Source organism: Anabrus simplex, chromosome 1 (assembly GCF_040414725.1).
Source record: "Anabrus simplex isolate iqAnaSimp1 chromosome 1, ASM4041472v1, whole genome shotgun sequence".
In the NCBI taxonomy this organism is placed as follows: domain Eukaryota; kingdom Metazoa; phylum Arthropoda; class Insecta; order Orthoptera; family Tettigoniidae; genus Anabrus; species Anabrus simplex.
The window spans coordinates 881,880,699-881,894,022 of NC_090265.1; the positions used below are offsets into that span (position 1 = coordinate 881,880,699).

The 13,324-nt window shown below is 37.8% G+C and overlaps 1 protein-coding gene across 4 annotated transcripts in view; it reads right to left on the minus strand.

Moving 5' to 3' along the window:
- Nucleotides 1-13,324, minus strand: part of LOC136857679 (nucleolar pre-ribosomal-associated protein 1) — a 404,999-nt gene that overhangs the window by 268,937 nt on the left and 122,738 nt on the right. For all 4 annotated transcript variants that reach the window (XM_067136526.2, XM_067136527.2, XM_067136525.2 and 1 more), the window contains one exon: nt 10,081-10,242. In XM_067136526.2, coding sequence (XP_066992627.2) covers nt 10,081-10,242 — 162 coding nt within the window. The remainder of the gene's footprint in view (nt 1-10,080; nt 10,243-13,324) is intronic.

Sequence of the window (13,324 nt, forward strand, 5' to 3'; positions counted from 1 at the left end):
CCACAACATTACTGTTAACCTACCACAAAACTGAATATTCTAACCTGTCTGATTTTTCATTCCCTTGCTTATTTCCTTCCAGGCATTCTGTCTTACGTTGTTGCAATAATACTTGTGGGCCTTGCCGTAGAGGAAATTACGTTTTTGAACTAAACTGATAAGATTTTCCGTGTCTATTATTAGTGAGATGAATAAAAACAACTTCGCGACTCTATGCAGGAAACAGCCGATTTGCCACAGCCAGCTGATACACATGCCGCCAAACAGCCGACCGAAAGATCCCGATCGTGTACGAAGTTGAACGAATGTTGAGAGACAACTGGGTGTTGAGGGAGGCACACATAGGCATTGCAATACCACGTGTTGGCATAAAATTGAAAGTTATTTTTAATTTTACCTTTATACGAGCTAAACATTGTATTATCGTGTCACTCGTAATTATTACATCGCATTATTAGAACGTAGCACAAGGATGAGGAGACATAAAATAAAATTCTCGCGGGGAAAGAAACTGTTTACGTTTAGATGTGCTAGCGTTGCTACTGCACCTTTATCTCTCCCACGTAATACCCCGGATACATTTCCATGCACTAATTTCTACCAACTTCGAACCTGTGTTTCTTTTCTTCATTACCTATAGCATGAAGAGGATTGAAGCGGGAAAATAAACTCAATACTGGCTTGGCCATGCGGTACTTGTGAAACAGCCAGAAACTACGCCAGTTGCCGTGACAACCAGTAGGAATGCAGGGGCGATTTAGGCCTAGGTTCTAAGAATCTCTTAAGAGTAAGTTGCTAGATTTCCCATTTGCTGCCGTTATCCTTGAAGCAGGTGTCAGGGGTGTGAGGAAGATAGAAAGCACATGCTAACAAACTAGTACACGTCTTGTCTTTGCTTCTTGTAAGCCTAAGCTACGGATTGCCAAGCATAGTGTAGCGTCGTAATTAGTATGAATAGGAGTAGGTGAAGTTAGGTGTACTTGTAATGTCAACGTACAAGCTTTTTTTTTAAAGTGAAAATGAGCGCAACTCAGAGGAAAGAGATCAAGCGAAAGGCACTAACAATAAAAGACCAAGTGGAGATTATAAGGAAAGTGGCGTCATCTACACTTTCTCGTGTTGCTTTGGCAAAGGAGCTGGGGATGCTGCCGTCTACTTTGAACGATATTATAGCGAAGAAAGAAGAGATATCTGCTTCTGCAGGGAATACTTCAGCAAATTGTAAGGAAGTTAAATCTGAAAAGTACGATGAAATAGAACAAGTTCTGCTAATATGGTTTAAACAACAGCGAAGTTTAAACATAGGTACCTTTCAGTGGGACTATTGTGCAGGAGAAAGCCTCATGCAAATTAAGGGTACCTTTTACCGCGTCGAGCGGGTGGCTGGAACGCTTTAAAAATCGAGCCGGCATCGTTTACAATGCCGGCCCCGTGGTGTAGGGGTAGCGTGCCTGCCTCTTACACGGAGGCCCCGGGTTCGATTCCCGGCCAGGTCTGGGATTTTTACCTGGACCTGGTTCGAGGTCCACTCAGCCTACGTGATTAGAATTGAGAAACTATCTGACGGTGAGATAGCGGCCCCGGTCTAGAAAGCCAAGAATAACGGCCGAGAGGATTCGTCGTGCTGACCACATGACACCTCGTAATCTGCAGGCCTTCGGGCTGAGCAGCGGTCGCTTGGTAGGTCAAGGCCCTTCAAGGGCTGTAGTGCCATGGGGTTTTTGGTTTTCGATTACAAAACAATTTGTTGCGAAGCAGAGAGTGTAAGTTCGGAGGGAAGGGAAGTGTGGAAGGACATGGTTCTGCCTGCTAAAATAATCAAACCTTGCAACGTTTTTATATAACTTAATATGTTCCCTTCTCTTATCAAATATATTTATAATATGGTATGTTCAATTATTTTACTTTATCTCTAAAAATATTGTCATGATAATCGAATTTTTATATTGTGGCTTTCTGTAAGCAGCTCTTATATATCGGCCTATTTCGGTATTGTTCACAAACAAGGAAATCTGTTGGCTGTGTGTTTCACATGTATTTCAAAGTACAGAATAAGTTTTTGGGCATTACCCCTTTTAAGAAGTTTCCTGCTTAAGAAGTTTTTTTTTTTGCAGTCCCTTGAAAAACTTCTTAACAGAGTTTCACTGTAGTTATAAATACATTTTTTGAGTAATACAAACACTGGTATTAAATATTCATCGTATAATGGTCGCACCCTACAATTTTTTTTCGAAAATTTTGGTATAAAAAGTGCGACGATTATGCCGTGAAATACGGTATTACAATATTAGTAACACATCTTTAAGGTTTCCAATTTTGAACAATTCCTAGTTTGAAAGACGATACAAGGTATGGGAACTGATTTCTAATCACAGCACACCGCCAAAAAAGTTATCATTATTATTATTATTATTATTAAATTCAAGTTCGGGTAAATTTCGATTTGTAATTCCAGTAGAGGCATTCCATGTATCACGACCCAACTAGCACAATCACTTCGACGAAATCGTAGGAGATGAAGTTAGAGGAAAAGTTATAACTTACAGTCTTGGCGGTGACGTTGAGGAAGGACGCCGTACTTACATTAGGCCGAAGTTCAAACAAATAAAACTAGTAGTAAATACAACATCTGCGATGCTCCAAAAGTTCGTCCAGAGTACAGGAACACATAAATCGGGGAATGTAACCCCGAAAATCTACTGGATCAACCAGGCACCATCTTGAAGTTGAACATCATAGCGGAGCTATACATGCACGTCTGTTCGGATTCCATGTTCTCGGCAGACAACCTCTCTCTTGCTCTTACAACGGTAAGCGGAAGTTGGCTTCGTTACTCCAGGATCGCATTACGCCGGAGGTTGCGCAGTAGGTTACAGTCCACGGAACTTAAACGACTCCCAGTAGGGCATATTAACCAACAGAGTTTACAGATTCGATGTAACTTCGAGTAGTTGCGTATAATCAAGTTTCAAATAAATAGTAACTCACCCACAGTCGAAGGAGAAGGAAACAGTTCATGAATTTAAGTTACTATGAGGATTAAGTCCATATCTCGCAGCGAGATAAAGTGAAATAATTTCTACGGAGATAGACTCCAACTCGAAAATGTCCAACAAAGAGACAGTTTATTAATACTGTCTCACTTATTACATGCCAATTTTCACATATGGAAGTGAGACCTGGACCATGAGGAAAAAGGATGAAGCAAGGATTCAGGCAGCTGAAATGAGATTCGTCCGAGCAATGGTTGGCAAAACAAGACAAGATAAAATTCGTAATGAGAACATCAGGGACATGGCTCAGGTTGGCAGAATGCAGGATAACATAACTCTGCGTAGACTCAAATGGTATGGTCACATGCGAAGGATGGATCCTGATCGCATACCCAGAAAAATGTATGATCTGCAGTTAAAATATTTAAGACCAAGAGAGCAGCCAAGAATGCGATATACAGGCATGGTGAAAAACGACATTCAGCAACGAGGAGGGGATTGGGACAACACTGAAGAAGGAGAAAAGTACAGACAGAAGTTGGTGGAGGGGCTTCTTTCGTCGACCCATCGTATAGATGGAACGATATGGGATATGTATGTATATATGTATGCAAGCAATTGGACTTTACCTGACAACGCGTGCGCTTTTCCTGTCTCTCATGAACCTCACCTGGAATAACGGTGCGGGCATTTGCAATCCCAGTTGCAGCAAATTTCTCAGCAAGCTCTTCACCCAGCTGCAGAATGAAGTCCTGCGTTTCAGTTTCTTTTTATTCGATGCATTGTACACTAACCAGGCATTCATTCCTGCCAAATCCAGCAAGTTGTAGATCATATGAACTGGCTAGCGCATGGATGGTGCCTTGGTTGAGTATTTGCGAGCCATTTGATCGACCACATCTACTCCATATTTTGTTCTGTTGTAAAATATGAATTTGTCTCGCTTCTTCTTTTTGTTACCAGGCTCTATTTTTCAAATCACGGTGCATAGTGCTGAGAACGAGAACACTGTTCTTCCTCTTTCCCTAATAGATTATTAATGAGTATCATGTTTTTTCAGCAGCACTGTGCTGTGCAAATTGTGTTTTGCCTTTTTCACACATACTGGTACTTCCCTGTGAGCCTTGTTCAAAGTACCGGCAAGACTTGTTGCATTTAATTTCAATGTTTCGGTGAGAGATTAGTGAAGAAATTGTCACAAGTGACATTTCTTCCCTTCTTCATATAAGGTTCCATCAACTTTTTTACTATAAAATCACCAAGGTGCTCGTTATTTGGCCTAGCATCATCTTTTCCAGGATACGGGAAAGCTTTCACATATTTGGAGTCTTCGTCTACCACCATCCAATAATTCTGCCCATATTTGTCTGTCTTCGAGGCCATTAACTGCGTAAATTTACAGCGGCATTTAGAAGGGAAGAGCTGCTCGTCAAGTTATATATCCTGCAGGTATAGAGCTACATTGGGTATCTTAAATGAAAGCGTACCAGATTTCTGATACCAATGCAAATTTGTATTCTTTTAGTTTTTCTGGCCTTGTAGATTTAATGTCAAATCTCAAGAAATGCATTATTTCTCTGAATCTTTCACAAGCCATTATTGATTTTACAATAGGACTGCCCCACTTCTCTGACCACCATGAGTCGATTTGTAAGCCTTTAGCCCCTATGGCACCGCGAATGTACAATATAGCAAGACAGGCTTCCGTCTCCTCAATCTTTAGACACCAATCATCTGACATCAGTACACGATGTGCCTCTGTCTCAGTACATGCCACAGTATGTTTTAAAATCCTGTCTGTGATCATATATTGCCAAGCACTTATGCAAGTCTCATTCACATTATGTTTAGCATGTGCAGTAGGACCAGCGTGATCTCTGGAACGCATTTTGAGCTCCACATCTACCAGATGTAACATCACCAATTACCCCAACTTTCCAGGTCGTGCCATCTGGAGAAACAATTTCTGTATCTACTGGAAGCTGAATTGGGCTCTCAACACAAAACCTGGCTCGTTTCATTTATTGTGCATCCACTCTGTTGTCGTCAAATTGTCCAATTCCTTGACCATTAACGATGGCCTCCTCTTCCGATGAAGGAACCGAACAGTGCTCCTGGCCATGTCCCCTTTGATGACCGCAAGAAGTCCCTGGCAATGCAAGACCTAATTAGTTTTTCCACCCAAAAATAATATTTACAGCAAGTAAAAATGCACCGAGCTATATAAACCTAATAGCCCGAAGATAAATATCACAGTGATAAAGTAACTGTTAACTAAATACTTTTAGGCCTGAAATTGACGAAGAATCTAAAGTATAGTCCATAAATTACGAAATGAAAGTTTAGAAATGCATACCTGCTCTATCTGGATTTGCTACAGCTTCAAATGTCATATCATCATCATCTTCTGATGATGAATCTGAAGGTACGAGCTGTGACCCTTCATCAGACAAAAAATCCAAGGGTTCCCCTTCAGATTTCTAATCAGAAATGTCATTTATGGCATCAATAATATTTTGTGTAGTAGTAAGTTGTTGACGTGTGGCCATTGTCAACTATTCACGCACTATTTATACACCAATACTGCAAAACTAACAATCCATTGTGCAACAAAGCATGAGTAGTGTCCTTACTGCATGACTGTTTAGATGTGACTAAGCCGTTTCGTTCCTCTCCCTTCCCCCGTTGCCAATTCGATGTGGCCAGCTTGGGCAGGGTATATATGCTTGGAGAATGCCGAGGAAACATGGAAGCTAAATGGAAGAACAGATGTTAATACATTATTATCAATGACGGGTCAAATCTGACCCAGCCGCGGTTCTAGGTAAATCTGGATTTTTAAAACAGGGGTTTGCCCCCCACCTCCAGGAAATTAAACTTATGTGTGGTTGTTAAAGACCCACATTTATGAAAAGTCATAAAAATCTAGCACTCCAGGTAGAGACTCGAAGAAGATAGGGGAGAAAGAACTAACAGCTGGGTCACAAATGACCCAGCCGCAGTTCTAGTGTTAAAGTAAATTGATATTTTATGTCGGATTCATTTCTTGCAAATAAAGCTCCTTTTCTGACATCCCCAGCTTAAAATCACGGTAAAAGGATAATTCGTGTACATAGTCTGACTTCCCCCGCTTAAAAGCACGGTAAAAGGATGATTCGCATACATACTGTACATTAATCAAATATGCTCAGTATTTTAAGAACAATCCAACAATTGAATCGTGCAGCCAAGAAAGGAACCAAGTCAAAACAAGCCATTTTAAATTTTATTGCCTCACTTACTTCGTATAAGCAGGCCCTATCCTTTGAAAAAGGAAATAACTCAGCTTGCAGGAGAAACAGTGTATTGACAACATCCATATTCTGAAGAAACAAAGTAAGTCAGTGAATTAGTTCCTTTCTTCGCTAATCACAATGCGCACCTTAGTTGCATATCAGCTGAAACATCGACTAAGAGTACTCGTGTTGGAAAGATTAGATTTACTTTTTCATTTAAGGAATACAGGTACAATGCAGAAAAATTAGGAGTTCTTGTAGCACTTCCTTTCACAAAAAAGTATTTTTATCAAAGGATAAACTGTAAAATGTTCCTATGTAATGCATTATGCTAAGCTTAACATACCTATATAGAGAGTTGGTATAGTTAGTATGAGATGTTTCTTCCCATTCGCCAAAATTGTTATGGCTTTATTGGAGAAAGGAAGCAAGTCTAAAATGTTTAAACAGACAAAATATGTATAAATTACTCTGGAACATGTTTTTCTTACTGCTGTTTCATACTGTACCATTTCATTGCCCTGATCATATGAAAAATGAGATGTTACAACACCAATGTTTGCCATGCACCGTAATAAAATGACAAAGATTATATAGTAGAGCAATACATTAGAAGAAAGTACAGACAACAGAATTAAATAGGCCATGAATATGTTATAATAAAAATACAGACAGATAGATTCAAAGAAGCTGTGAATGTGTCGGAAAGAATACAGATTTAACGAATCAAATAAGTCATGGTCAGGAAGTAAGACATTCACACCTATAGAATCCACGCGGCCGTGATTAAGAAAAATGCAGAATGTTTTAAATTGTTAAAATGGCAACGTGAACAATCACAATTACGTTGAGCATCGGAACGAAATTATTCACGCAAAATTCGTCACGTAAAGAAGGAGGAAGCTTTTACGGAACAAGATTTGTAGAATAATTGGAAAATTGAGTAATATTATAAAGATATTACGCCAATCTACAACTAAATATCAAGGTTAACGAGGAGGAAAACTTAAGGAAATGAGGAGAGTAATTAAATTATCGGAGACCAAAGCTCAAATTGAAAGCTAACACGAGTTACTTAGTGAAAAATGAGATATCGCCAACTCAAAACATATTTACGATAAGCTAGAAGTTAACTAGAGTACCTTACAAAGCTTATGACTGGAGCCTGTCATTGAATTTTGGTAGAATAATCTGTTTTTTTTTTTTTAAATTAGAATTTAGATCCAGGAGAATTTGTTGTGAGACTGAATTGTGGTACTAATGATGGTGTTGAATATATTTTTATCACATGCAAACGACGGCATCAAGATGAATAACTAAATCGGAGATGGGGCTGTCAACTGATGGACACCGTGACAGCTGATTCTACAAGCCTGAAACTGGTAGCCACTGCCCAAATATGACGCAGCCATCACCTGGAGCCAGCGAACCAAAGATGACCGAATTGGAATCTAGCCCAGTCCAGTAATGCCAGCAGATAAAAGCTAAGTTCCATGCAGTTTTATCTATTCAAAGTAACCAGAAATGTTTAAATTTATGATGTAGTGCGTAGATGTTAGTAATATGATTTTGTGAAGGTCGGCATTTATATCTTCAAGATTTGATTTCAATGTGCAGTGTTTTCGCAAAGAAATTATCACAATTGCCTTAAAACCATGGATGTAGGTAATCTTCGATTATGTAAATCAATATTCTTATGTAGGGATGCTTATAGTCAAATGTGGAGAGATTGAAAAACGATGTTTCGACGATTGCCAAAGAAAAGTGTTATACATAATGTGATATAATCCAGCTGTAATGCGGAGGGGAGATAGATGTTTTCATAGGTTATTAAGACTTGGTTATCGCCAATTCATCACCGCATGTAAGTAAATACGAGCCTGATTTATTCATACATGTATTTCTTTTTCAGGAAAGTGTGATTATGTGTATTTGAATAGAACTTTAACCCATTAATGCATCGTTGTCATTTGATAATGGAATATTGAGACGATACGCCGCTAAAGGAGAAATGATTGATATTTATATGTGTAATTAAGAATATGTACGACGTAAAAATAAGATTATAAGTATAAATATTCGGAGGGATACATTTGTTGATATGAATAATGCGGAGTTATAATGTTTACGGTTGGAATATGGAGAGAGATATGTATTTGTGATTTATTGGTAGTAATTACGTGACGTGATACTAACCATTGATTATAATCAACCTGTTTGCGGCATGATTTTAATAGCGGCATAAGATGTTTTTGGGTTGATAGGATATTTATACGGTGAAATACGTTACAGAATCCGTAGGCTGATAACCATATACAGTCATCAAAATAAAATTTCCAAATAATAAATATTAAGGTGTAAACCTAATTTCTTCTAGGAGAATTTCACATGTTGTAATAAGTCTGGTTTAATTTTTTTTGTCAAAGCCATGATTTGATGGGAGGAAGCATCTTCTTAATTTAAGTCTCTACCATTAACAAGTAAATAATTATCACCAACAATATTCCATGAGATAGTGATTGAACTTAGATGCGATCGTGAATCTTGATAGATGTAAGACCTGATAGGATAATGGTTAGAATTTATTAGGCGATACCTACATTTACTTCTTAGGAAATAATATGGATATATTTATCCAGTAACATGGTGAAACTGATTGACATATTTTTTATGCATCAGAATATATTTAGAATAGCCAATTGAAGCTATAATATTTGGAACTTTGCTTTTTCTGCTAGCGTTACAATTGAAAACCAAGCAAGGATGAATGAGAAGATTAATGACTTGACGAGAAGATAAATAAGCACTTTTGATCAAATTCAATTTTGGTTTTAACCACACTTTTGATTTTACTAACTTATGATTTTATTCATATTTTTAACTTTCTTGACACTTTAATTTCATAAATATCCAGCAAGATTGCTACATAATGAGATTGATAATTACAACATATGATACTTCGTAAACTTTTCTTTGCTTTATGTTGTGAGAACCATAATTCTTTAATGAAATAATGTTTTGATCTCAATCAAAGACTTTGTTGATTTATCCTTTGAATGAAGAGGTTGAATGTAATTAGATATTTTAACAATATATATTAATTCATCCCAAGGCAATTCATGATCTTGAATAAAACAAGAATTTAAACATTTAAATTATTATTATTATTGCAATTTGTTTCATTATTATAGCAGATCAATTTACGTTGAATTCTTGCAGGATTATTTTTGGTTGGATGAGTTTCAGTAATGATTTTTATTGATATTCAAGAAAAATGGAATTGCTGGTAAACTATATGAAAGGATATGCGGGTTCACAGTTAATCTCACGTTAAAAAAAAAATTTTATTGATGCACATTAGTTACCCCTGAGAGGTATCGTGTAGCAAATCGGAGAATAATTTGACGCTTACAGTGAAACGTGGAGAGGAGATAATTACCTTAATCGGAAATTATGCAGGCGTAATGAATTTATTATTGACAGATTAATGGAGATAAACGTAGCTGCCAAAACTTAGCATCATTTTTAATGCATGATCCATACAATTGATTCCAATACGTGATGTAGTCGGAAGAGGGGAAACAGCCGGTGCAATAAATTGGTCGCCTGTCGTGGCGCAAGAAAGATATCCCTTCAACGGATGGTGCAATACCTATCATTGTTGTAATCATAATATTAAAAAAAAATAGATCTATAAACCATGCCAGAGTACATACTTTCTTTTGCTCTCCTGAAAAGTAACCATTTCTGACTTGGTTCCATTCTGAACTGCTTGATTCAATTCTAAAATATGTCAGCTAGTTTTATCTTACTTCTTTTAATAAATTGACAGCTTGTAACCAACTTCTGGAAGCCCGTGGTTCCAAGAAAGACTCCCAACTGGTAAGCATGCTACGAACGAGGTCAGGGCAAGCTCGTAATGTCTGCACCATCAGCTCTCCAGTCAACTTCTTCTCCCAGGGTTGTTCTATGTGCTGAAACGTGAAAAATGATTACATAATTGAGTAACGCTTTAACATTACTTGGAAAACGCATTTCTAAAGGAATAAAAAATTTACTAATATATATATATATATATATATATTTGCAAAATGAATTGATGAAATTGTACAGAATTAGGATATACGAAATGACCAGTGGCAGTTTGGTGTTAAAAACTGAACATCAACTTTATATTTCCTAGTACCTAGATACCCACTTGAAACTGTGATCAGACTGTCCTAGTGATATACTTGTCAGTAACTGACACCAATATGGGCTGGAGTCACCATTTCACATCAGTTTGATAGCTGTAACTGTATCAAAAGGGGTATAATAATAATATTCAATACCAATTAGACTGATGTTATTATCTTTAATAAATATTGGAACTAGTTTCGACCCTATTATATTGGGTCAACTTCAGCCATAATAAAAAAATGGAAAAAAATAACCTGCAGATACAATCACTAATAAAATATTACAGTTTGTATGTCTTGGACTTGTTAACATGTTGCTTTACATATGCATCCGGAATTCAATGGGGTAACTTGACCCCATTGGAAACTCAAGTATTAATATAAAACAGTGTAGAAGAATGTAAACACTGCTTGATTTAAAATGGAGTTAAAATGTACAAAATTCTACATATAATATCTCCTGTACTTACAAACATAGTCAACTCATATACAGTATGTGGAATTACTTCAAATAATACTATACAACTGGTATAAGATTTAAATTTACATTGCATTTACTTATTTATTTTTTTACCCATTTTGGAACATAAGTAGCATAACGACCTGCTGCATCTTAACCAGAGCCCCTTTTGCCACCACTTTTCAGAGTTCCTGAAGGGCCTTCACAGCTACCGTAGCAGTCCCAGGGCCCTCGAATTCCACACTGTACTTCACCCTTACAGGCAGTCCCCTACTTCGGCTGCCCAAACTCCATAGACCACGGGATGAAATTAATTTATTCACACACATTTTTTATTTACAATAACCTGCACTGGTCGAATGCCCTCTAACATTTCATTTATTTTGTCTGTTGCTGTTTATTCTCTTCTTGAATATCTGTACAGATTTTGGAAAAGGATCAAACACTACCCCTGGTAAACTGTTCCACTCCTTCACGCCCTTCCCAATGAATGAAAATTTACCCCAATCGCTTCTGCTAAAATTCCTTCTAATTTTATACTTGTGGTCAGTTCTGCCGATATAATTATTTTCCAAATGAAGCCTCTCACGGATTTCTCCCCATGCTTCTCCTGTATAGGCTCTATATAATCCTGTAAATTTAGGTTTCTCCCTTCTCTTACTTAAAGTTTCCCATCCAAGTTCCTCTAACATTTTTGATACACTACTTTTTCTCCTGAAATCCCCTGTTACAAATCTTGCTGCTTTCCTCTGCACACTACCTATTTATTTTATTAGGTATTCTTGATGAGGATCCCAAACACTGTTTGCATGTTCCAATAATGGACGAACCATACTTAAGTAACTTTTTTTCTTTTAATTCTTTATTGCATCTTTAAGTAGCCTCATTATCACATGTAATGATCTGTATGCTTTCCCAACAATGTCATCAACATGACCCTTCCAGTGCAAATTACTTTCAAATCTCACACCTAAGTATTTGCACTTGCCACCTTTTGGGGTAACTACCTCATCCAAAGTATATTCAAATTCAGTTTTAAAGCTCCTGTTTGTAAATGTTGTAACAGTTGATTTGCCTTCCATTAACATATTTTCTTCAACCCATTGTTGGATACTCTCAAAGTCCCTTTGTAATTCTGAACAATCCTCAATGCACACAATTCAGCTCAACAAACAACAGCTGACAGAGAATTGGAGGGAAGACAAACTAGAGAAAACTGGTGGGGTGAAATGAAACTTCCAAGTATGTAAGTGCCATCTAGTATCAATTTTTGTAACTAACTGGTGTATATTTCATTTCAAAAACTTGTTGAGTCAATCACCCATCGAGTTCAAGCACTTAAAAAGGCACGAGGTGGACACACAAAATATTAATGCAAGTTGATTTTGAAGCAATATGTTCTGTACAACTTAATTTAACTTTTAAACAAAAAAAAAGTTTAGTAAACCAATGAAATATAGTCTCTTTGTTGTTGTTTTGACATGCATTAAGTAAAATTTGAGGTGAGGATATTTTGGACCAAACTGTAGTAGTAGTAGTAGTAGTAGTAGTAGTAGTAGTAGTTGTTGTTGTTGTTACTACTTTGTATTTTGTATTTGTGTTTGCCTTAAAACACACATCACATGACAAACCACTATACAAACACGCAATAGTGAAAACAGCAAAGGCTTCCAGACGTAAAACTAGGCTAAGTTCATTCAAAGTGCTGGTCCCAAGTAGCTGGAAAAAGGACAGAGAGGCTGGGTGGATCTTCAAAACAATTCAGCTTTTAATTTTTAAGGCTTAGCAAAAGGCATGCTCGTTTGGAGGTTTATGAAAAAAGTATTCCATATTTTAGAATTTCATTCCTAATTATTACGATTGCTTGATTATTTTAACAAATACACTGACTGACAGTGACAATGCAACACCATGGAGGAGTGGTTCGAAAGGGATGAAAGTTGGGGAAAAAACAGAGACGGCACGGATGAATAATTTATGTTTATTTCAAACCGATATGCAGGTTACACAATGCGCACGGCATCGACTCAGTAGGATGTAGGACCACCGCGAGCGGCGATGCACGCAGAAACACGTCGAGGTACAGAGTCAATAAGAGTGCGGATGGTGTCCTGAGGGATGGTTCTCCATTCTCTGTCAACCATTTGCCACAGTTGGTCGTCCGTACGAGGCTGGGGCAGAGTTTGCAAACGGCGTCCAATGAGATCCCACACGTGTTTGATTGGTGAGAGATCCGGAGAGTACGCTGGCCATGGAAGCATCTGTACACCTCGTAGAGCCTGTTGGGAGATGCGAGCAGTGTGTGGGCGGGCATTATCCTGCTGAAACAGAGTGTTGGTTAGCCCCTGAAGGTACGGGAGTGCCACCGGCCGCAGCACATGCTGCACGTAGCGGTGGGCATTTAACGTGCCTTGAATA